The sequence below is a fragment of the Thunnus thynnus genome, chromosome 6 (genome assembly GCF_963924715.1).
Source record: "Thunnus thynnus chromosome 6, fThuThy2.1, whole genome shotgun sequence".
NCBI lineage: Eukaryota > Metazoa > Chordata > Actinopteri > Scombriformes > Scombridae > Thunnus > Thunnus thynnus.
In genome coordinates this window covers 4527714-4553215 of record NC_089522.1, presented here as the reverse complement: position 1 = coordinate 4553215, position 25502 = coordinate 4527714, and the positions used below count along the sequence as shown (strand labels likewise).

General features: G+C 41.0%; 1 protein-coding gene and 1 long non-coding RNA gene across 2 annotated transcripts in view; one reads left to right on the top strand and one right to left on the bottom strand.

The window, feature by feature from the left end:
- Positions 1-18241, top strand: part of LOC137184056 (uncharacterized) — a 22327-nt gene extending 4086 nt beyond the window's left edge. Inside the window, exon 2 of the long non-coding RNA XR_010928611.1 lies at positions 17383-18241. This is a non-coding gene — a long non-coding RNA (uncharacterized lncRNA). The remainder of the gene's footprint in view (positions 1-17382) is intronic.
- On the bottom strand, positions 11597-25502 carry sephs3 (selenophosphate synthetase 3). The gene is made up of 8 exons (XM_067591372.1): positions 25092-25502; positions 24086-24189; positions 22584-22691; positions 22251-22405; positions 20885-20975; positions 20652-20751; positions 13162-13374; positions 11597-12736 (listed from the first exon to the last, which is right to left on the bottom strand). Exons 1-8 carry the CDS (start codon positions 25366-25368, stop codon positions 12486-12488), a joined length of 1299 nt encoding a protein of 432 aa, XP_067447473.1. The 5' UTR covers positions 25369-25502; the 3' UTR covers positions 11597-12485.

The following is a 25502-nucleotide window of genomic DNA, read 5'->3' as shown; positions in this document are numbered from 1 at the left end:
TGTCTGACGTCTAAACTATAAGTCAGACCACTTTCAAACCTGTATCAATGGATTTGCAATGAAAATTCCTACAAAAATATGATTTTTAATGTAAGATTTGGCCAAAGTCATGGGATTTATGAGGATATTTCACAAGAAGAGTACTCTGAAATCCTTCTCTCCAGCTGAGAGGGAGCGAGAGAGAGAACGGGAGGTGGGGGATGGGTAAAGTAAGACCTGTCAGCCCAGGTCTGAAGACATCTTTATGCCGGTGACAGAAGCCCTTGGACTATGCCACACTCCAGTTACTTAGTGTTTCTACACATCTGACAGCAGTGTTCAATCCTTACTTTTTTTTTTCCAAGGAGTACATGCGCTCCTAAATGAAAAAAATTAGCAGCACACATAACTGAAAAATGTTCAAGTAAACAAACAAGTCAACAATTCATTACATACATATTTACAATTTATCACATACATATTTAAACTCTTTGTGTGTGTGTGTATGTTGATATTGATTCTGACATGAAATACACAAAACTACAGTTACTATGAACCATTTTGGCGGAACAGAAAAATACATATGGATTTTTATCCCAAAACCCCTCTTGATACAAGTCATCATGGGAAGGTTGGGGACGCTCCATCACAGTAGCATCTTCAACCAGGAAATTCATTTCAGACAAAAACAAACACTGGAGTTTCATTACGAAAGGTAACCAAACTACTTTGTCAACTTAAGTGATTCTACAGACAGATTTACTATGCAAACAAGGGGTCAGATCTAGTCCCCTGCTGCAACCTTACTTGAAACTGTAGAGGTTTAAAAGGATAGAGAGAGAAAACATAAGATAGTGGGGACACAAAGGGGAGGTGAGAGCATGGAGAAATAAACAAAAACAGTAACAACAATGACATTAATGTGTGTTTTTCAATTTTTTTTAACTGTCCTGTTTGGCAGCTCAGGCATGCAGAATGAATAGTCTGTGCCTTGGGGTGCCAGAACAGATTTGCTAGTAGTTCCTACACAAACAGGAAGAATTCATATTTAAACTACTGAAGTTGAAGTTCATGTAGTACATGCTAATGACAAAAATACAAATGTCTCAAATGCATTAGAGCTCAGTTATTAAATAAAAATAATTTCCTTTCCTGTTATGTTTATAGCAACATGTAGTTATTGGATTGCTGTATCTTGTCTAAGATACTGATGAGGATGTGAAACACAGAAGGGATACAGACAACATGCAACATGAAGCCTGCCCATTTCCTTTTAAGATACATTTGTTCAATTGACATTGACCTTTTCATATTAAAAATCACTGAAGATTTAAACTGTTGCATATTAAACACATCAGGAATAAAGGTTACATGAATTGAAACATGCGGGGGTATACATTAAAAGTTGTAAAAGAGACCAACACCTATCATGTGGCAAACAGAGACTAACACATCTTCACAAACACCAGTTACAAAGTGCTTCACAGTCAAAGAAATAAGTTAGTAATAAATAAATCTAAAATCTCCATTTCATGATGATTTTCACATAATACACACAATACATAATCCCAAATCTCTCCACAATAATACAAAATCTAAAATTTATACACACAATTGACCAGTTGGAGTGGGACAGACTCCACACTAAATAAGACAACATTCATAATGAAAGCCAGCCTACACACCATGAACAACACACAAGTCAGTGTGTTTCTAAAACCCAACAGATAAGCACAACTACGACATGAACACGATAACACTTGGACTGGGACACTGCGATGTAGCTGATTGACTCAAATTAAACTTAATCCTGCTCCAAATTGAAATCCATATCAAAAATTGCCTCCACATCCTCAAAGTCAAACACAAACAAACTTTCCATGTCCTCTAACTTTCCCTGATCATCTTTAACACCAAAACTACACAGAATACCTTCATGATCACTGAAGTACGTGGGCATCACTGCACATTCATCATACTGTGTTGTTTTAACATTAACATGATCAATCAATGTCCCCTTCTCTGTAGTTTCGTGTGTTACATGCTGCTTAAATCCTTCTTGGCCCATGAATTTACAAATTGATGATTCTTTTAAAATGTTTTCATTAAAATCTCCCATTAGTACAATTGTGTTACTGATTGGATTTAACCAGTCAAGTAACTTCCCCACATTATGTTTAAATAAAGAATTTGGATAAGATGGTGGAGGATAATCTACTGCCATCAATATGTTTAATGTGTTACACAGGCACACCAAACACTCCAGATTTAAGTCGAGTACCTCCAGAATCTGACAGTCCAAATCGTCTAAACAGTACAAACCAACTCCACCATATTGTAGATTTTGTAGTTCTGACAATTTGGGGTTACTGCTGGTGTAATACAAACCTCGAGGACGACTGTGGAAAGTGTAACCACTGATTTGCACACTGTTTAATGAGGTTTGTGCAGTGAGCCACGTTTCTGTGACAGCAATACAGTTAGGCTGCAAATGCTGTGTGCAAGACACCAAATCTGACAGGTGGCGACTTAAACTCTGAACGTTCATTAAATATACGGAGTAACTTTGTGCATTTATTGAAGGCTTTGGCTGTTCAATTAAAAATGGAGGCAGGCTATCCGTGGCCTTCTTTATGGTGTCTTTGCAGTAAATGGCCTTCTCTTGAAAATCCATGATGATCGGTCCAGACAAAGCCCTAACACGACTCAGAGCTACACATGCCTGCCCAGGTGCAAACACCTTCTTCAAAGATACAACAGCCTCATCTACAGTTAAGCCCTGAACTTTGTGAACAGTACACACCCACGCTAACCTCAGAGGAAACTGTAAATGCACACAACCACGTTTAGTGGCCTTCTCCTTTTCTGGATCAATAGCAGTAGAATCCCTGCATTCTACTGCTGCGTGTACATATGTCTTCCTCCTCTGTAAGCCAATTTTATCATCATTAAATTTAACATAAATTTTTAGAGGAAATGTTTTATCTTTACCAAAATCCATGTCAGGTTTTGGGAAATTAAAACGACATGTTTTCTTTTTCCTGCATGATTTAGAATCTCGTTTAGAGTGTGTTTGAACTGATGACACAATGTCCAATAATGTATCATCATCTGAGGGTAACTCGCATGTAAAGTATTTATCAATGAACTCAACCACCTCATCTGTGTTCTTATCAATTTGGGGAGCAGCCTCAATCCAAAACAGACAGTGAACATGAGAACCGCGCTGCTGAAATTCTACCCTATAAAAGTGATAAATAATTTTGCCAATTGGTTGGGAAGGAGACAGAACTTCTTTCAAGATACAATGCCATCTATAGTCAAACATCCTCGCAGCTGTGACCGGGTTACGACGCAACAACTCACACCTGTCTGCCCACTCCAAATCCTCTACTGTCTGTGTTCTGCCTTCCTGTTTCAGAAAAGTGGTCAGGAGATTCTGCCAACGCAGATGTGCAGATGAAAATGAATAAAACCACGCTGGGATCTCCAACTGATGTACGCAGGCTAAGATGTCCTTCTGAACCGACTGCCAAAAAGCTTGAGTTCCTCTAATAGGCTTAAGAAACCTAAACCCCTCATTGAACTTTAACAACTGCTTCAAAGACTCCTCAATCAATCAACATTTTTGGACTAATCCTTTGAGACTTCTGTCCTCCTTTGCCCTTACGCAATGCCACAGAAACACTCGACGACACTCGATCCATCTCTGACATGTACTGGGAAAAGAAAATGTATTCTACATTACGCGCAAAACGACCATCAGCATGCATAATCCTGTTTAAGTAATGAGACAATTTTAAGCGATATGAACGGCTGTCATGGAAAGTCTTACTACCAAGAGGAAACAACACAGGGAAACATTTAGCCTCATTGGTGTGGTCAGAAAGCACCCCAACTGGACTATTCCCCTCTGCAGGTGCAATATTTACAATATCATGAAAATACTGGTCTAATGCTTCCTGACCAATATCAACAGGCATAAGACAAGTGTCCTGAAACATGCAGTGCTGCTGTCTGTCATGTAACAGTTCATCTTGTATTATCTCTGATGTTTCCTCCACACCATCAACTACAGCCTGTTCTGTAACCTCACCACCTGCCTGAGCCGTCATCTCACTGTCTCTAACAACCTATTCATCCTCACATTCTACCTTTTTTACAACAGCTTCATCCTCACTGGCTGACTGATCCTCCTCATTCTACCCATCTTTCTGCCTACAAAACTCATTTACCCACTCTTCATTTAACTCAATATCCTTGTAATACACATTAGTCCCCTTTAAATACTCTAGCGCCTCTCTTACACATGAAGTATCCACAAACTGATACTCGTAATGCCCTTCATACGTCAATTTACGCTTTAACTTCACCTGCAGCAAAGACCCTTCCATGCTAGAACGTGGCAACACATTAGTCGTCTGCACTACGTTGGCATAACACAATTGAAATCTTTTGACCTCTGTCTTCTGCTTCCTACTAAACCCAACACTGGCAATAACTTGCTGCTTAAACTCATGCTCAAACATGAAGTATCATGATACTTTCTTGTCCTCACTTCTCTACTCCTTTCTTTAACTCTCTCTCTATGCTTGAGGCTGTCTCTATATTTCACCATACTCTTTACTTTACTCTGGGCTTTAACACTCTCTATGTGGTATATTTTCATGATAGTCTGCTACACTCCATAATTTCGCCCTTTCCCTAAAACAGCACATTTTCATAATACATCTTTTTAATCTTTAACTGACGTTTCTCCCTTATCAACATGTCAAATTTCTCCTGTCTTCTGCCTCAAAAACTTTGACCTCAAAGACTTATTACTTGATTTTACCTCAGTAGCATTCTCCACAACCTCATCACTATCAACACCTTTATCATAATCTACAAATTCTAAGTTACATCCTACTGCTGCCTTGTCACAGTCTACAATATCCTTCATTCTAGACCTAATGCTGTAACCTGTCACTTCACTAACTTTACAGTAACCGTAACAAGTCTGTAGTCCAGGCTTACAAATACAAACAACATTGTAAGTAAATGCACTCTGCTGACAAATGCTCATTGTCACTGCTGTACTTCAAACGTCCACCATAAAAAGTACACACACTAACTCCTAACCAATCTGCTGTGACCTGTATTTCCACCTCTGTGGCCCAAGTGTTAACAGTTCTCATCCTGGATTGCTGAATGTGCTGGGTACAGAGGAATATTCACTCCTCAAAATACTCTGGTATTTACCCTCACTCCTCTCCAACTCTTTACATACTGCCAGTCTAATCTTCCGATGGTGCTTCTGTGAACCACTCACAGCCTGAGAGATGGCTCTGAAGAAGCAGTTACCATCAGCCACGATCTTCTCATTCCTACATGGGACACCTGTCAACCCAACTTCTTTGGACACTGGACCAGTGACCTTCACAAAGTCAACATTTAATTTTGTGCACAAAACCTGACAAACATCTACACCAAGAGGACAGAAGACCAGCTCCTCATTCCTCACAGCACTAATAAATTCTACATCTGAGTTAATTTCACTAACATCAAACCTCTTTGATTTCTTTGACAAAAATGTGAGAAGAAATCTTGCGCTTTCTGCCATAAGTACTTGTTGGTTCTTCCTCTGAACCGCTGCTAACCTCAATGGCTAGTGTCTGAACAGAAATATTAACCACTGACAGACTCGCAGCTACACTAACGACACACTCAGACACGCCTGCAGAAACCTAATTTCTCCTGCGCTCAGTAACACTAGACTCTGGTGCTGGCACTGTACTCATCTCAATGATACAACTCTCCGCAGAACAACCAACGCACGATCCAGATCATGTGTCTTCCATGAGAACACACTGCTCACCATGTGTTTGGCTAAGCTGACCAAAGCTATAGCCATACACTGCAATCCTCCATATATAAACCGCTCGTCTCGCTGGTGAAATGACCCCCTAACAACCTTTATACTATCTTAAATCCTCTGCTATTCTTAGCCACCACTGCCACATCAGTGCTGTTGGAATCTAACTGAGCTGCTTTAACATTAGAAACAGAAAAAACAAGAAGAAAAACTAGACTTAGCTTTACTGATCTTCTTTGGCATTCGTGCTCCCTCTTCGACAATGGACTCCATCAGCATGGCAGGGCAAGCTGCAGCAACCTCCTCCTCCACCAACTCTGACACCACACCAGCAGACAGTGGCACCACAGACCCCCCCCACGGACTCCTGGGCTGCCGCCAACACCTGAGAAATGTAAAGATGAGGTTTTAATAAGAAACAAAATAGGAGCGGAAATGTCGATGATGTCTTATCAATGACAAGTCACATATTTAAACAAAGACAAACCTGCTACACTGCTGGACTGGGCATGGAGGCAGCAGGTGAAGGTGTTGCCAGCACCTATAAAGAAAAGGAAAGGACAAAAAAGTCAAAAAAAAACAATACACTCATTAAATTTGCATACGTTGCCAAGATATACCAAAAACATCATTATCATTAAAAAAAACAAACAAAAAACCCAACGTGCCGCTTTCCTCCTCTGTGCCTTGTGGCAACACCTCTCAGCTGACTTCATGTTTAGCTCTTAGCAGTATATACATATAATTTGTGGGAAAGTTACCTGGCCAGCTGCTGGAGCAGCAGTGCAGTCAGAGCCAGAAGGCGGCAAAACCTTCACCATGGCATCCAACATGGCACCCCTGAACCACACAGGGTTGGACTGGATGACAGACTGTCGCACCATAGGTGTTCCAGCCTTTAAAATACAAAGAGAAAAAGGAGAATTGATTAGATTTTTCTCAACCAAAAACGGTGAACAAATGTCCAGCCACACAGTGAGTTACCTTGCACTCCCGTCCAACAATGGTCCATTCCCAGGGGTCACTGTGACGAGGCACGGGGACGTGTCCCGTCACAACCAGCCTGGGGGAAACCTTGGCACGCGGTGATGTCTGGGGAGACACCGGGGGCTCAGGTGGAGGGGGTACCAGCTGGCGGACCGCAGCATCCCACAGCAGCTCCACCATGGCCGGCATGCCATCAGTGTTGCTAAGGTGCACCTGAAAAACAGTCAAACAGCTATCTGTTATTATCTGACATATGAGAATACAAAACTCTTCCATGTTACATGTCACAACAACAAAGTATGCTGTACTTACACCGTCGTGGCACCACAGCTCCAACCGATGCAGAGGGAGGTGCTCTGCCACAGACACTTACGGGAGACCTGACACAGATGTGAAACATGATCACTTCTTCTAATCTTTAAACCTGTATTAACCATTTGTGTTAAATTTTAAAGTACATTGATTACAACTGCAGATGACCAAAACTTTAACACACCCATGCGTGCTGCGACACGGTGGTACTCCTGACGCAGCAGGTCCTGCAGGCCCAGATCAGTGTTGATGCGTGGAGGGAAGTCCAGCAACACCTAAAGAGAAAAAAAAGTAAATTACAACTATGTCTTTAAAATAAGCATGTGCTTAACAGATATGCCACTTTAGGACCAAGCAAATACTGACAGTAACTTTTCACAAAAATAAACACACCTTTGGCAAGAGGCTGCAGACTGTGGTCAGGAGAGCACCGAAGTCCAACGCTGCCTCACCAGTGGTCCTGCTGGCGGTGAGGTTGTTGCTCGGGGCACACACACAGACCGTATCCGGGGTCCACGGAAGGGAAGCATGCATCACCTCTGTCCTCAGGTCAGCTGCTGCTCCACCTGGAACAGAAAGAAAAGAAAAAGACAGAGATCCCTGTGTCATACTCACAAATCCGTCCACGATGGCCCGCAGGTGAGAGTCTCCAACGACGAACACCGGCTGCAACAGAGACAGTGCGTTAGAACAGAGACACCAACCTCGACTCCATACACCCATCACTGTCTTCTGAATAAAAAAGACAAATACCTGCTGGTCCGGACGCTGTGCTGGAGTGATGAACTTGATGGGACGGTGGGTCAGCTCAGAAGTTCGCCATCTCCGCACATGATGGCGGTAACCAGTACTGCGCCCTGTTAGGATGAAGATCATAGTAAAGAATGTCAACCCATGCCTGACAAATTGATACATTTTTATTGAAACTGCACCATTGAAACATTCAAAAACTATTTAATACATTCGAGCAACAAACTCAGGGACGGGCAACCCAGGGGTCCAGGGCTGCTGCTCCGCAATCCTCCGCTTGGCCGCCTGAGCACATCGGTGGGACTTCACACGGGGCATCTGCAATGAAAAATTAGTTTTTAATCAAACCTTTACACAGAAAGCATCGCAGCCTGTGCCAATCTTACTCACAAACCAGGCAGAGGTCACCAAACAGAGTTTTACTTCAGAATTCAAACACAAAATTGATTCAACTTACATTGGCATTAGGAGATGGGCAACTTTTATAAAAAACTGTGTGTGTGTGTGCGCTCGTGTGTCTAAAATCAGTAAGTGTGTGTCGGTTGTCAATAGGTTATGTGTGTCTTTATAAATTAAATAACTATATATTTAATTTATATATTTAGTACAGTCGTTGTAGATCAGAGAATCACAGATATAGTGCAGCTGACAAACCAGCAGAGCACCAGATCACACAGGCAAGAGTTAGATATCTGTAAATTAAAGAATACACATTGTTTTATTTGCTGTGATTTAGAAAATTCTTATATTATACAATAATGTGTTAGAAAAAAGAATAAAATATTTAAACATACACAATACACTGATCCACATCTGTGTCTATATAAAATGTTTTGTTTCTCATACCAATAACTACTCTCAAAAACATCAACAAAGTAGTATCCTGATAACACATTTGATCAATCAATACATAGAAATTAGCCAACTCACCATCTCACAACTTATACATGATGGTCAAGACAAAAACACACAACTGAATCTACATCTCTAATTACGATTTACACACACAGAAAATCCTACAGACATGCAATTATATGCAATGCAGTCTGTCAGTCACAACCTAGCACAAAAGCTAGTTCGTAGCAGGCTAACAAAGCAAACCTTTAGCCTTTATAATTCTAGCATAAGATTTATATAACATGCTAATGCCATTTCAATGTGTTCAGTTCACTAATAGTAACTGCAACATTGTGGTCGCCTACAAACACTCTTGATAAGCAATGAGTTGTAAGTAAATATCCATCAATCAGTCTGATTATCAACTTTTTTGGTAAGTACATTTTGTTTAATAGTTTTAGATCTGTTTTTTGCTAGTGAACATTACCATTATCGCTGTTAACCATAGGTTGTAAATGCTCGGATGCAGACAGCGGCCGTTCTCGCACGGTCGGCGAAAATCACGGCAGCTGGCTCTCAGTGGCGTCGCGGAGAGAACATCAGAGTCGACTCGGTGAAGACGAGCAGGGCAGAGAAGTTCCACGTTTTCCTGAAGGGACTTTGTTTCTTCCTTCTCGAGGGAATTTGAGGACGCTGGTTGCAGCAGCGATCTCTCCCGGATCCAGGAATGTGTTCGGGTGAACACGGGCGAAGTCTCGTCCGGCCAGGGGAGTCTTCGATGAGGGGAAAACATGTGCGTGGAGTACCCCCTTTAGTCAAGCTGACTCACAGAAGTTAACCCCAGCTTCGTGACATGGGAGAGGCGTGTGTTTCACTGCGTACTCGGTTTTTAAAGGGGCGGTGATGTCATGGCTGCGTCATCAGGACGCTTCGCTGTGCAGGAGCGTCTCCGCCAATGAGGGACTATATGTTGACTGTTCCCTGCTGAGGTGTGAAAATCGCAAAGCATCCTTGTAAATGGAGTTTGCAATGGACTCCCAAACAGTACCAGCATATTAGGTGCATTACTGCCACCCTCCGCTTTGGACTATGAACCATTGATTAAATCCAACACATTAATCCTGTCTGTCTAGTAAACTAAAAAAAAAACCGCTGTTCCACCCTCATGGCAGGTCCCTTAAAGTTTTAATGCTGTGCTCCGGAACTCCAGTCTTCCCGAGTTCTTCCCTCATATAGCCTACAGTCTTTCTTGATCATTAGTACAATATATGATTACATGTGTAATAGTCTCCTCAGCCAAGTGGGAAAAAATATGTGCATATATCAACATCGGCAACTGGCAAAAATGATAGTCAAAAAGTGATCGTGTTAAATAATCATGATCCAATATTGAACAAGATAATCATGATTCTGATTTTTGACATAATCGAGCACCCCTAAAAACAACATAAATTGTGATTTATACACACACACACACACAAAGAGTTTAAATGCGTATCTGATAAATTGTAAATATGTATGTAATGAATTGTTTTCTTTAAGAAACTGTTACTTGAACATTTTTTAGTGTGCTCCTAAAGTTATGTGTGCTCCTAATTTTTTTCATTTAGGAGCGCATGTACTCCTTGGGGAAAAAAAAGTAAGGATTAAACACTGCTGTCAGATGTGTAGAAACACTAAGTAACTGGAGTGTGGTGCAGTCCAAGGGCTTCTGTCACCGGCATATAGATGTGACCTGGGCTGACAGGTCTTACTTTATGGCGAAGACCTTATTGTATTTCGTGTGTTTGTTTCTTTCTTCTTATTATTCATTCTTTATTATTACGCCACTTCAACCCTAAATTTGACCCCCTAAACATGCTCAAAAACTCACAAATTTGGCACACACATCAGGTCTGGGAAAAAATTTGAAAAAAAAAAATTGGACCTTGAATAAACGTTATCTCCTCCTAGGGCGTTAATGGTATCGGCTTCAAACTTTAATACATGACTTATCACACTGTGCTGAACTTCCTGTTGGATTTAGTTCAGGGGTGTCAGCATATGATTTGTAGGTCTTGATGAGACGAATAAATGAGTTTTGGTTTGATCTCTTTATGACATTCCTACGGGCCGTGGCAGCCATTTTAGATACATAGGTGGCGCTCTCGAGCACATTTTGGCACTTTGGGGGTTAATTTTTACATTTTTATCAAATTTTTCACCAGACCTGATGTGCATGCCAAATTTGGTGAGTTTTTGAGCATGTTTAGGGGGTCAAATTTAGGGTTGAAGTGGCGTATTAATAAAGAAAGAAACAAACACACGAAATGCAATAGGGTCTTCGCCCTTTGAGCTCAGGCCCTAATAAAGAAAGAAAGAAACAGAACAGCTACAAGAGGGTCTGAGCCCCAAAGGGTCTTTGCCCCTATGGGGCACCGCTGGGTGCTCGGGTCCTAACAATTCCTTGAGTTCCAATAGGGCCTTCGCACTGTCAGTGCTCCGACCCTAATAAGAATAAGCTTCATAGCTCTCAGACAATTTAGATTTGAAGAACTAATGCTAGTAGTAGCCAAAAACTCCAAAAGGTACTGTTAAGAAAGCTCATTTAGAGCCACAGAAGAGTCTAGTACTCCCCATGACCGGTGAACCAACCTTCATGTGTCTGTGGACTGCCATTTTTGGAAACTTGGACGTAAATTCTACTCTTTGACCCAAGTTACTCTGGAAAGAAGTGAAATTATTGAGCTGCAAACATCCTTTTTTCTAGACTCTGTAGGGAGATTACACCAATGATTTTCCTGGTGTGAAAAAAGGTCTGCCTGGGTAATGACAGTGGTCAGATAAAATTAAATGTATTCTTTAATCATGAACATAACACACCAAACATCATTTCACTTTGAGTTGATGATGGTTTTTATTAATTGTGAAAAGCAGGAAATCTACAAACACAGACAGCTATACACCTCCAGCAAGCAAAGTCCAACCCTGATCCAAAGAGAAACATCCACTCCACCCGCCCCATTGGCTGGGGTTTAAAAGGCAGAGCTTCATAAAATGGGAAGGGGGGAAGGACTCGGTGCTGGGCGGCCAATCAGCTGACAGAGACGGAAACTCTGGACACTGCCCAGTTGGTCCAGAGAAAGCTGCTCAAGCCTTCCTCTGGACTGTGTGGGCAGAGCCCGGTGCCAGGACAGATGAAAAATTTAATTTCCACATTATACATTCACCAACATGAGACATCAACATCATCCACTTCACAGAAAGAGGCCAACAAAACCCTCTGTTCCCCACAGCAAAGCACCCCAAGTCAAATCATTAAAAACACACACACCCACTAACACACTTTCATTATTTGCTGAATTTGGCAAGAATGATTTGGAATGTTTTCTCTTCACAAGTGAAACTCATTTTTTCCTCAGAAACCTTTTCTGCATTAAGATAAAATATACAAAGTCAGTTGCCTCTATGGATTAGGAAAGGGAAGAATTAAAGGCAAGGAGTGCAGATCTAAATAAAATAAAAAGATGGGGTGGGGTAGTACAGCTGACTATCCTGAATTTACATTTCATTCTAAAGTGGTGAAAGGCCTTGCTTTAGGTAATTAACTGTATGCAGCAATTCCCTCTCCCACTGGAAAAAGACGACAGTGAATTTGGTCTGTGTGCTCTCAGCCATTTGACTGAAAAGGGAGATGACATGGACATGGACAGCAACATCAACACACACACACACACACACACACACACACACACACACACACAGAGCGTCAAAGGGGCGGCAGTGTCTATGACAAATTTGGGCCTGGAGTAGGGCTGGTGGAACTGTTGTCTTGGTTTGCTGCTTGGCTTCCTCGTGGTGGAACCTCGATAATGCGGGGCTTGTCGATGATGCGAGCGCGGCGGTCCCCTTTCTCTACGATGCCAATTATCCACGCCCCACCTGCCGCCCCCTGACCTCCAGCCCCTGAGCTCTGGCTCTTCATCTCAGAGCAAAACTTGGCTGCCTGTTCCCTGGGCAGACAAACTAGTAGCCCACCTGGAGAGACAAGAGCCAGAGGGACATTAGTGTCAACACTAGGGTTATAATGATACTCATTTGCTCATACAGTTCATCGGCATCATCCTTTTCTTAACATACTCCTACTGTGGAGGCAGTGATAGCAGTTTTATCATCACACCAGCCAACCAAATCACAAAAATATCGTACGGTATGGTCAGCATATTACAACTAATCATTTCACCAAATTATGGCCGTTTTGCAAATTGCTTTATCACCCTCCTTGAAGCTCCAAAGTGCCACTAGTTTGAATAACACTTTTAATCCAAAAATTATGACATTACCTTCAATTCAAATCTAACCTCAAATCAACTTCCATGGTTGAAAACCCCCATTACAGCGTGTTTACATATTGTGTTAATTCAAAGATATACGGACAAAGACAAAATGTACTGTGTTAATACCAGATGTTTCAGCTGACATGCCCTGAACCAGGTTGAACACGTTTCCACAGGCTTTACTGATGGCAGTCATCTTGGCAATGATTGGTAGGTTGTGGATGACGAAGGCCACCTCGTTTCGTTGCTGTGCTGCTAGATTGTTGGCGTGCCCCAACAATCCGAAACCTGTCACATCTGTCGCTGCGTGGGCCTGGAACTTGTGCATTAGGCCTGCCGCTGGAGACAAAAACATCAATGTGACTACTGGAAATTCTCATATAAAAGCTGATAATCAAATAATGGCAGAATCGCAATAATAGCTTTATTAGCACGAACTAATAAAGGCTGGGTTAAAAAAAAACATTGAGGGGCATGGAATTACCTGTAGCCTAACTACAACCACTCACATGGTAAATTGAATATAATGTCCATTTCCACAGCATTAATTCCATCAACACAACAGTCATGTTATACTCACCACTCTGCTGCTCAGACACTTTTTGAACAGAAATGTTTTCAGTTAATTAAGTCCAATCCTTTCCACTTTCCTGCACTCCTGCTCGATGAACTCAAGACTTCCTCATATTTTTTAACATTAAAAGATACCTACAAAGGGAAGGCTAGATTTTTTTTAATGTTTCCCTCTAGGTGACTTTAACATCAATCTGTTTAACAGTGAGTTTCATTCACTCACTGCAGACTTTCTGAATACACTGTATGCAAATTACCTATACCCCTTAATCACTAAACCTCCTAGGTTAACTTCTTCATCTGCAACCCTTATTGATTATATATTGACCAACTTTCTTTAGTAACTCAACTCTGATATACAGTTATGTTCATAATAATAGCAGTATGTTTAAAAAGGTGAGTAAACCTCAAAATGCTTCAAATAAATTGTATTTTAATGAACACAAATGCATTGGGGACATTGCACATTCTATTTCAAAGCAAGAACATTGGAAAAAGTAATTGAATTTGATAATATTTTACAGAAAGTCAAGAAATATTATGTTCAAAAAAATAGCAGTGTTGACATCTTTCTTTACAAACTAAGAAATGCTTGAAGATTCAACTTTCCTGAGAATCATAAACTAATATTTAGTTGCATAACCACGGTTTCTGATAACTGCTTCACATCTGTGGTACATGGAGTCGACCAACTTCTAGCACCGGTCAACCGGTATTGCAGCCCAGGAAAATTGTACTACGTTCCACAATTCCTCTGCATTTCTTGGTTTTGCCTCATGAACAGCATTTTTTATGTCAGCCCACAAGTTTTCTATGGGATTAAGGTCTGGGGATTGTGCTGGCCACTCCATTACTTGAATTCTGTTTGTCTGAAACCATGATTTTGCTCACTTGCTGGTGTGTTCGGGGTCATTGTCTTGTTGAAACACCCATTTCAAGGGCATTTCCTCTTCAGCATATGGCAACATGACTTCTTGCAGTATTCTGATGTACTCAAACTGATCCATGATCCCTGGTATGCGATAAATAGGACCAACACCATAGTACGAGAAACATCCCCATGTCATGATGCTTGCACCACCATGTTTCACCGTCTTCACTGTGTACTGTGGCTTGAGTTCAGTGTTTGCAGGACGTCTGCAAACACTGAGTCTGTGGCCCTTAGACCCAAAAAGAACAATCTTACTCTTGTCACTCCACAAAATATTACGCCATTTCTTTTTAGGCCAGTCAATGTGTTCTTTGGCAAATTGTAACCACTTCAGCACATGTATTTTTTTTAACAATGGGACTTTGCGGGGGCTTCTTGCTGGTAGCTTGGCTTCACTTAGACGTTGCTATTTTGGTTATTCTCCAATCCATTCGAATAGTCGTTTTTCTTTTTCTTCCTCGCCTTTCTGGTTTTGGCTGCCATTTTAAAGCGTTTGATATCATTTTAGCTGAACAGCCTATCATTTTCTGCACTTCTTTATAGGTTTTCCCCTCTTTTATTAATTTCTTAGTCAAGGAATGCTCTTCTTCTGAACAGTGTCTTGAACGACCCATTTTACTCTGTTTTTCAAGGACAAATGCACAGCCAGCATATGCAGCGTCAGTTGCCTTGATCCTTAAATAAGGGCCACCTGTTTAACACCTGTTTTTTTCACATAATCAATGACCTCACTAATTGAACTCGGCACTGCTATTTTTTTGAACATGCCCCTTTCAGTAAATGATTCAGTTTCACAGAATCAGCAGCATGCACGTCATGCCTGTTGGTTTTCTATACCTTTACTAAACCTTCTAGAAACTTACTTGCAGTGTAGACGTTGAAATTCTAACAAAAATAGTGATTTATTTTGCTAGTGATGTGGGACTGCTATTATTTTGAACACAACTGTATCTGATCATTCTCCAATATTTCATTTCACTTCAACCACCTCAGTTAAACATCAGGAAATAGAGAAATCTTTAAGGTTTACAGTGTTTAGAGTATTCAGCTGATTGGTGATGTTCCATGGGATAATGTAAATACTCATGATGATGTCATTTGTAGTTTCTTTTAACAGGTGTTTTCCCTTGGTCAATATGCATACAAATAAAGTCAGTACATGCAGAAAACCCTGGTCTACTCCATTATGCTTCACCAACAAGTTTGATGAGGCCTCAAATAACATCAAAACTACATGGGGAGCCATCAATCAGCTCCCAAATAGGATAAAAGGCTTCAGCCACTCTTCTGTCCCAGTTTATTGATGAAAATAGAGTATACACAGACCTGTGCTTCCAATAATTATTTTGTCAATAATGGTACAGTGCTGTCAGAGAGGATAAGTTTTATTGCTGGGTCTCCATTTGAGTTCCTGAAAGGTTGCTATTCTTCTCTCCAGAGCTTTAATCCTCCCACTGAGAAGGAAATCATGGACATCACTGCCAGTATGAGAGCTGGTCATGATGATGTCAGGTCATGTTTGATCATCAAAATTAGTTCCTAAATTATCAAGCCTATATTTACAAAATCTTAAGAAACTCGAATAATACTTAATGACCTTAAAATTGCTAAAATAGTTTCTGTGTTTAAATCTGGAGACTGAAGTTCATTTAACAATTATCTCCCTATTTCTGTCCTTCCATGTTTCTCAAAGATTTTGGAGAAGTTGGTTTACAATAGAATGATGAAACATCTGCAAGAGTGGAATGTCCTGTGTGAACACCAATATGGATTTAGGAAAAATTAAAGCTGCAAGCAGCGTTGAACGGGCCTTCGCACGCTTGCGCAAGTCGGGGCGTGGTGCAGTCCAAGGGCTTCTGTCACGGGCATGTAGATGTCTCCAGACCTGGGCTGACAGGTCTGACTTTACAAACATGTGAAGTTTGGTGCAGACTGGAGCATGTACAATAAAGTTATAGTAATGTCCTCTGTCATGGCAAAACATCAAATCTCAACATTGTGAGGATGACAATTTTCTGCAGGGTGAGACATGTCTGTCTTGCTCACCACTGTGTCATCAAAATTTTACCCACTAATTTTCATCAAGTCTATTTTTAGAAAAGGAAAGACTTTTAACCCACATGAACTGGTCAAAGTTTGATTGAAATGTGTACTGTCAGGTGTGGAGAGACAATAAGTAACTGCAGCTGGACACATAAAAATACTCATATATTTGAATGGAGAGTGTGAGCGAACCCACACCTTTTTGAACATTTACTTCTTCCACATAGTTTTAGATACAAACTTCATTTGAACTTTAAATGAGTCACGAGATTTTGACCTACAAATCTTGAATTTACATGTGTTTTCTATCCTTTACGGGGTGTGGCACAGTCCAAGGGCTTCTATCACAAGCATGTAGATGTCTTCAGACCCGGGCTGTTTTCAGACAGTGCAAGAAGGAGATAAATATCACTTCCTTTGTCCACTATCTTGCCTGCTGCTGGGGTTGCTTTGCTGCAATTTCATAGGGGGCGCTATTCAGCCAGTTTGATTGCACTTCTATGTGGCGTACGTTTAAATGTACATTGTTACGAGTACTTGCTGGACAAAGACGTGTAACTTTAGTTTTTCACTGTTATCTAACATTGCATGAAGGAGTTAAATATTATTTCCTGAGTCCACTATATGGTGCTAGAAAACACCCATTAAGTGAACATCATGTCGCTGTATATCAACTGTAGAACACACCTTGAAAATTTCACGTGAATCAGATGATGTTTGTCATATAAGGCTGAGTTGCTCACACCTGTGACTGCAAGTTTTGAGCCCAGTCACTTGAATTTCAATCAGTAAATTGAAAGTCTTGATGAGTTTGCGTGTAAAACAAATTAATTTCCTATATTTCATCGTCTATTTTTAGAAAAGTAAACACTTTTAACCCACATGATCTGTTTGACTGAAATGTGTACTGTCACTGGGCTCTACAGTGTGAGTATTTCACTCGCATTTGCCCCTTAAAATAGATATGTATGAAGTGTAGAAATAATTTACTCACACACTGTGCGACTACAAATTACAACCATAACACTATATGAAACGCTAGAGGGATTTAAAGTTGAAACAATGGATACAGAAAGTGGTGACGCTCCTAAGGCTAGCGGAGCGTAAGTTGCAGCATGACCGGAAAGAAGCACAACCAGTTAGCCTCCACTAGCCTCTCAGCTAGCCCCGGCTCTCTGTTTGGATCCAACCGGACCACCGAGCCCCGGCTTGTTATTCAGGTTAAAGTGGGAAGAACCAGTGGGTCTGTCGGCCAGCTGAGTGAAGTGAAACCTGTAGAAGAAACAGTCCGTAGAGGAGCTGCTGTGTTCAGCTGCACCGGGGCTCAGTGCTCTGGTTGGATCCAAACAGAGAACTGGGTCTAGCTGAGAGGCTAGCGGAAGCTAACTGGTCGTGCTTCTTTCCGGTCATGCTGCGGCCAATGCTCCGCTAGCTTCCCAGCTAAGGTTAGCCCCGGCTCTCCAGGTGGATCCAACCGGAGCACCGAGCCCTGGTTAGTTATTCAGGTTAAAGTGGGAAGAAGCAGCGGGTCTGTCAGGCAGCTGAGTGAAGTGGAGCCTGCGAAGGAAACACCAGGACCGTCTGCATGAAACAGTCCGCAGACAAGCTGCTGTGTTCAGCTGCACAGATAGGGAACAGTTCGGCTGCCAGGATATACCACTCTGTTTGGAAAAAAACCTTCTTCTTTTTGGTTTATGCCGGCGGTTGGCAACCAGCGTATTAGGTGCATTACCGCCACCCACCGGAGTGTAGACCAGAGATTAAATCCTACACATTTATCCTGTCTGTCTCATAAACTCAAAGAAAACTCTACTGCTCCACTCACTTGACAGGTTCATTAAAGTTTTAATGCTGAGCTACTGAACTCCAGTCTTCCTAAGTTCTTTCTTCATATATTGTCTTTCTTGAACATAGTATAATCTATGCTTGCATGCATAATAGCTTCCCCAGTCAGCTGGTAAAAATATGTGCATATATCGGTATCGACATCGGCAATTGGCCACAATGAGTTGGAAATATCAGCATATTGGATATTGGCAAAAATCCAATGTTGTGCATCCCTAGCTAAAAGTCTTTACTTTCCTAAAAACAGACTTGATGAAAATTAGGAAATGAATTTGTTTTACACACAAACTCATCAAGGGTTTTCAATTTACTAATTGAAATTCAAGTGAATGGACGCAAAACTTGAAACATGATTTTGATGACACAGGTGTGAGCAAGGCAGCCATGTCTCACCCTGCAGAAAATTCTCATCCTCACACTGTTGAGATTTAATGTTTCGCCATGACAGAGGAAGTTGCTAGAACTTTATTGTAAATGCTCCAGTCTGCACCAAACCTTACATGTTTGATAAGACTCCCAGCCTGAACACATGTACATGACAATATCCCATCAGTGATGCAAACTGGCTAAATAGCACCCCCTACGAAATTTCAGTAAAGCAGCCCCAACAGCGGGCAAAATAGTGGGCAAAGGAAGTGATGTTTATCTCCTTCTTGAACTGTCTGAAAACAGCCCGGGTCTGAAGACATCTACATGGCCGTCACAGAAGCCCTTCGATTGCGCTGCGGCCCGACGTAAGCAGAGGTGCGAGGGCCCGTTCAACGCTGCTTGGAGCTTAAATTATTCTAAAGAAATGGCTGTGCTTCAACTGGTTGACAAAATTCATACTGCTTTGAATAACAATGAATATGCTTTAGAAATATCTCTTGATCTAAAGCTTTTGACACTGTTAATCATGACATCTTACTCCAAAAACTATTACACTATGGTTTTACTGGAATCACTTATAAATGGTTTTACAATTATATTCATAATCGACAACAGTTTGTTATCATTAATAGATGGTCATCAGATAGTGCCATTTTAACATGTGGGGTCCCACAGAGATCTTTTCCAGGACCACTCCTATTCCTTGTTTATATTAATGACCTGGCTGCAGCATTTTCCTCCTTGTTCCCAGTACTTTTGGCCGACGATACCAATTTATTTCTCTCACATACTAATTTCTCTGTACTCATAGCCAAAGCTAATTCTGATTTAGGAAATATTACCAAATGGATCAAATTAAATTAATTATTTTGCGATGTCAAAAAATCCAATTTTATCATATTTACATCAAAAAATAAAAAAATACTGTAAATCTAACTCCAGTCTCTCCACTGGAAATAACCCAATTACCCAGGTCTCATCCACAAGTTTCCTTGGTGTCCTGATTGATGAAACTCTAAGCTGGAAGAGTCATATTCATTTTGTTTGCAATAAAATTTCCAAATCTATTGGCATTGGCAAGTTTGGTTTATCAGAAGTGTTTATTAACTCTTTTATTATAGCATAATTTATCCGTACCTCATATATTGCAATATCATTTGGGGAGCTACTTATCCTACCCACCTTTGTAAGCTTTATATTTTGCAAAAAAAATTTTGCGGAATTGCCACATGTAGCAGTAGGGCTGACCACTCAGCCCCTTTCTCCAATCAGTTCAAGATCCTATTAGTTTTTAACATAAATAAATAAATTAATACCAAACTTATGTTTTTATTTTCAAAATTTTGCATCAGCCTTCTTCGCTTCCCTTGCTTTGTAAAGCATTTTCCAGCCTAACGGTGACGTACACAACTACAATACGAGACATGCCAAATGGTTTCACCTCCCAATGTTCCATACTAAAAGACGTCACCTTGGGCTATGAGAAGTAGTTTGTCAACATTTTTCACCATTTTATGAACCAAACAATCAATTAATCAACAGATTAATCAATAATGAAAATAATCGTTAGTTGCAGCCCTAGTTAAGTGTGGGTTAACTTGGGAATAGGGGAATTTAGAAATAAAGGCCTGGTTCTCTGCCACTGATTAATAAAAGCCTGGCTACTAGAATTTACGGCAAGTCAGACGGACTATCTTAAAGTCTGTAAGGCTGAGAGTAAATTCACATCAAGTTTGTGGAACCACATAGAACAAGCTACTGTAGAATTTATCTGCTATAAATGGACAGTCAATGAATTTCCTTGACCAGTGATGTCATCAGAGCCTCAGGGCACAATTACCAAAGTGTAGTGTACCTGTGCGATTTAGCGTTGCCATGGAGAACATGGCTTCCTGATAGGCCTCTTTAACTTCCTCTTTGGTGACAACAAGCTTGATCTTGTTCCACCTTTCAGGCTGGTGAGACAGAGACATAAAAACAGGGACAGGAAGGTGAACAGAACAGGGGAGGGTGAGCAAACATAAATAGATCAATATATAGCATAACACTCCAAATAACGTTGATGTGAGTGGAGTTCCAGTGGCTAACCTGATCGAGCCATTGGTGAGCGTTGACAGCCACCTGTGTCCCCAGAGGTTTAGTTAGAACCAAGACGTCACCTGGAACAGCACCGTCTGGCCTGGAAAACACACACACACACACACACACACACACACACACACACACACACACACACCATTGCTGTCTAATGAAAACCATGTACCTCCAAATTTGGTGATTTTGAATCCTTTACAGCAGAGGCAGTTACTGGTTTGTCTACTAAGAGTAGCCACAGTAGACCTTCCTCTCAACAGACATTTTGACTGAGGGACCATTCTCTATTTCTCTTTTTAGCCTCTTCATGTTAGGCTAACCCATTGTTGCTAAATTTGGAGCTAACCCCCTTTACTTTTCCAGCACTTCGGGAAATAAAAGACGTGACTTTTCTTGGTCATGAGAAGCTGCAGCATTTATTAACTGTTACACTGTAGCCTGTACTGTACATTTACTGCCAGACTTACTGCTATCCTTTTCCTCTGCTCTGCTCGCATTCACTATCACTTTTCTGCTGCTCGCTCTCGCATAACCACTCAGTCATCTGCTGCGAACAAATATTACGCAATGGGTTCTCGTTGTTATAAGTATAGGAGAAATACTGATTCAGTAAACATTCAGCACAATTAGATCTAGCAGTCTCCATTAGATTGGGCAAGTTCAAAGTTGTGAAAACAACGGGGGTGTTTTGAATACATTTGCATACAATTCTCCTTATGAAAGTAACAGCGATTATTCAACCAATGAGAATTTGGTCAGACGAGAGCATATCGACCAACTAATTCACCAGTCGACCAGGAGACTACAGCCCTAAGAATCACCCATATTTATTTATGGATCAATGCACACCGATTTACAGACATTCCTGCTTTGACCGCATTAAATCATCTTTTGATGCCAATTTAAAAGCATCTACTGGTTGGAAAGTATTTAATTAAAATAGTTTATTTTCATTTTAAGCTTTATTCTGTTGCAATTGGTTAAAAGCATTTAGTTTGTTCATGTTGATAGAAGTGGAGTGACTTTCTGCTGGTTGTTGCGCTGCCATGAAAATAGCTTGCTAGCAGGCTGACATTAACAAATCAGGCTTGTTAATGTGGCTGGTTGGCTGACATTAACATGGTCAAGTTCATTAATGAAATGTCAGAAATCTCTCACTGAAGCTGAACTACGTGAGGCAAGATGAGGTAAAGTGGGTACAAGAAAAATATTAACATCTTATCACAAATCAAAGATTTATGATACATAATCCTGTATCTAAGGAAAGAAGTTCTTTTTTTAATGAATATTGTTTAATCCAAATTGAAAAATAGAAATGAACGAAGATGCAGAATCATAGCAACCATTTGAAATGACTTACATAATGAACTCATTAGGCTGGCAGACAACTGACGCTACTCCTCCTACGATTATCCAGGGATTGATTACCGTCTGGCCACCTGTCACAGAAGTCCCTCCCTCCTCTGCTGCATCACGAAATCCTTGAATAATCAGTGGCATCACACGCTCACGGTCCTGTGTCATACATACACATATAGACAATACTGAACCATGGCAGGATTAAAGAAATCAATATACACATGTAAAAACCCACAAGTCAAAACTCTGGTGCTCAAAAGATACACTGCACTCATTGTAATGCACACACACATGTCTTAACACATTACCCAGCCACACTCACACACAATGTTACCTTGTCATTCATCTTCTGGCTGATGCTCAGCAGCATCAGCATGTTGTCGCACTCTGTGATGCCCATGGCGTAAAGATCACTGAGGACATTAGCACACGCTATCCTGCCCTGAGAGACACACAGATAGAGAGAGAGAGAGAGAGAGCGAACTTAAAATTTATGGCACTCTTTTCATGTCTTGAAAATGTTTTTTTAACATACTGTAGAAGATACAGGTTGTAACTAAGTTTTTATCTTCTTAAGAGTCTCTAAATAACTTTCAGCTTCAAAATGGCTGTTGATCCCCTATCAACTGTCGTTTTTAAAAAATTTAATGTTCATAACTTTTTAAATCTAACATACAAAGAACCCCCCCCCCCCACACACACACACACACACACATACATATAAGGAGGTGTATGTTCCACTGTCAGTCCTCAGTTGGATATAGCCACATACACAGGTGCAGTTCACAAGAATTTAGGGATAGCAAACAAAATAAAGAAAAATATTACATAGAGCTTCTTTGGTTTAATGATAATCATATTTCCTACAGTATTTTACACCTTTATATTTCTGTAGTTGGAGAGTAGGTTTTGTATTTTCCATTAAGAGTCGATCATTACTATAGCTTATGAAAATGTTACAATATTGAGGGTTAACAAATCATAAAATATACACGCCTTAAAGTAAAGTACTGTACACACTTCAGTTGCTTCAAAATATTTGCATAGACATTTTTTCTTTAAATATATTTGTGGGGATGAGCATGGTTGGTGTTCAGCTGCAGAGAGAGGTGTGGAGATGGCTCATGAGAGCAGTGCCAGGTGGGTTGATTGGCACACGCTGGTGCTTGTTGGCTAATTATACTCTCCCTTTAAATGCAGTAACGTGCCGGACCTAAGATGACTGCTGCACACCACAGACAGACAGTACGTTGGCTGCCAGATATTGTTTGGCAGAAGCCTGTAAGCTTACATTTGCTGACTCATTGCTACATTCATTGGCACATAACCACTACCAACTGTCAATCGGTCAAATAGCATGCATCCTCATATGCATGCACAATACAAACAAAACCAGGACCCACTTGTAAAAACATTGCTCCACAGCACAAGGGTACCTTTTAATTGCTCTGACAAGAGTCATGTAAAAAAAAAAAAAAAAAAAGCAATATTTGTTAGTGATGCTATACATATCCAACAGACAAAGAAACATTTGTTAGCATAAAAGGCAGTACAACTACCACAAGACATAATTAGTCACTCTTTTGTTACTGTGTACACTTTTTACACATTATAAGTGATTCATATTAAAGGCTACATGTACAAGTATAATCGTGTGGATGTCTGTTATGCATTTGTCCCCCCCCACCCAATTGCTGTCTGTTACTGTGAGAAGATGAGTAGATTTTACTGTCACACCACAAATATTTCTGTGCTTGGACACCCTTATGTCTTGGATAGTTTTGAACAGTTGAACAGTGGCAGGCTGCATGGAGGAGACACCTGCCAATAACTCACCATCATGTAGGGATCCTCCACCAGAGGGTAGAAGAAGTCTGTGGTCTGGACCAGTGAGAGACCTCCATGCCTTAGAGGAATCACACAGCAGTCCATCCCTACACCTGGAAACACACACAAAAGCATCACCAATATAACTTATACAATGTTATGCAATGCAATGAAATACAATAGCCTTACAATTATTATGAACTTGAAAGTTATTGTTGAGTGAAAATACTACTTTAGTCTTATGTGCGTACTCTGTGGTGGTGGTGGTGTTTATAAATGCAGTGGGGCTACTTTTGCATCACAATGACTGTACAGAACAGGGGTTTCTATGTGTGTGGCCAGTCAGTGTAGACAGGTTCCTTTCACAATATTTAACAATAAAAGTACACGCAAGACAGCAGTCAATCAGTCTTGACATACAATTAAATTATCGAGGATAAAAACACAATAAATCTAACTAGCTAGCTTATTTTCACTGTGGTCCTCTATGAGCAAAAAGGGGTAGGATGGCAGATATACAAGTCAGGCAAGACCGGTTAAAACACATGCAATAACAAAACCCACAATCAACAATTAAAACAGAGCAAAACAAACTTATGATTGGCTTACGACATACAATGCTTTCCACATAGTGCAAGTCAGCTTGATACGCCTCTGAAAGCAGCAAACTAAGAAACGTTAACGTTACAGTGTTTCCACACAAAATTACGAAACGCCTTCACTAGAACAAATGTTGCATGAGCATGAACTCTACACTCAAATATTTTGCTGAATCATACCCTCCGCATAGTAAAGTGACAGTTCACTCAACTTTTGTCTTCTTTATTACAACCTCTTAGCTATTGTTTACAATGTGGTGATAACTTACGACTGTATGATATTGTTAACAAATTAGACAGCCGAGGGCTTGTGAAAATATTTTTATTCGCACATAGCTGTTCATCTGTCAAATGAGCTGCCATACGAATTAAAGCTAGCTAGCATGTGTAGCTCGGCTGCTAAAAACTGTCCTTACCGAGCCGAGGTCCGGGCAACTGCTGGCCAAAGTTTGATGCTTGGTCTCCGGCCTTGCCTGTCCCGTCGGCCCGGTCCTGCCCCAGTCCCGCCAGGAGTTTGAGCAGAGCCTCCTGCGGGACCTTGCAGCCTCATCCCTTCAGGTCCGAGAAGGCTGTGAGACGGAATCCACGCTCCAGGCCGTGCTCCTCGGGTTTGAAAGGCTTGTATCCGGGGGGAAAACAGCCCTCGGTTCCCACAGCCTCTGCCGGGGGAGGCGGGGAGGTTGAGCCCGACATGCCTGTCTGCCTGGAGAGTATTTCAAACACAGAAACGCGTTTACACCGGTAAATAACTGACACTGGGATGTATGGAGTTGTGAGCCCAGTGAGCGCTGGCTTCAGACTGCAAGGGACCTATGTGAAGTTCACCA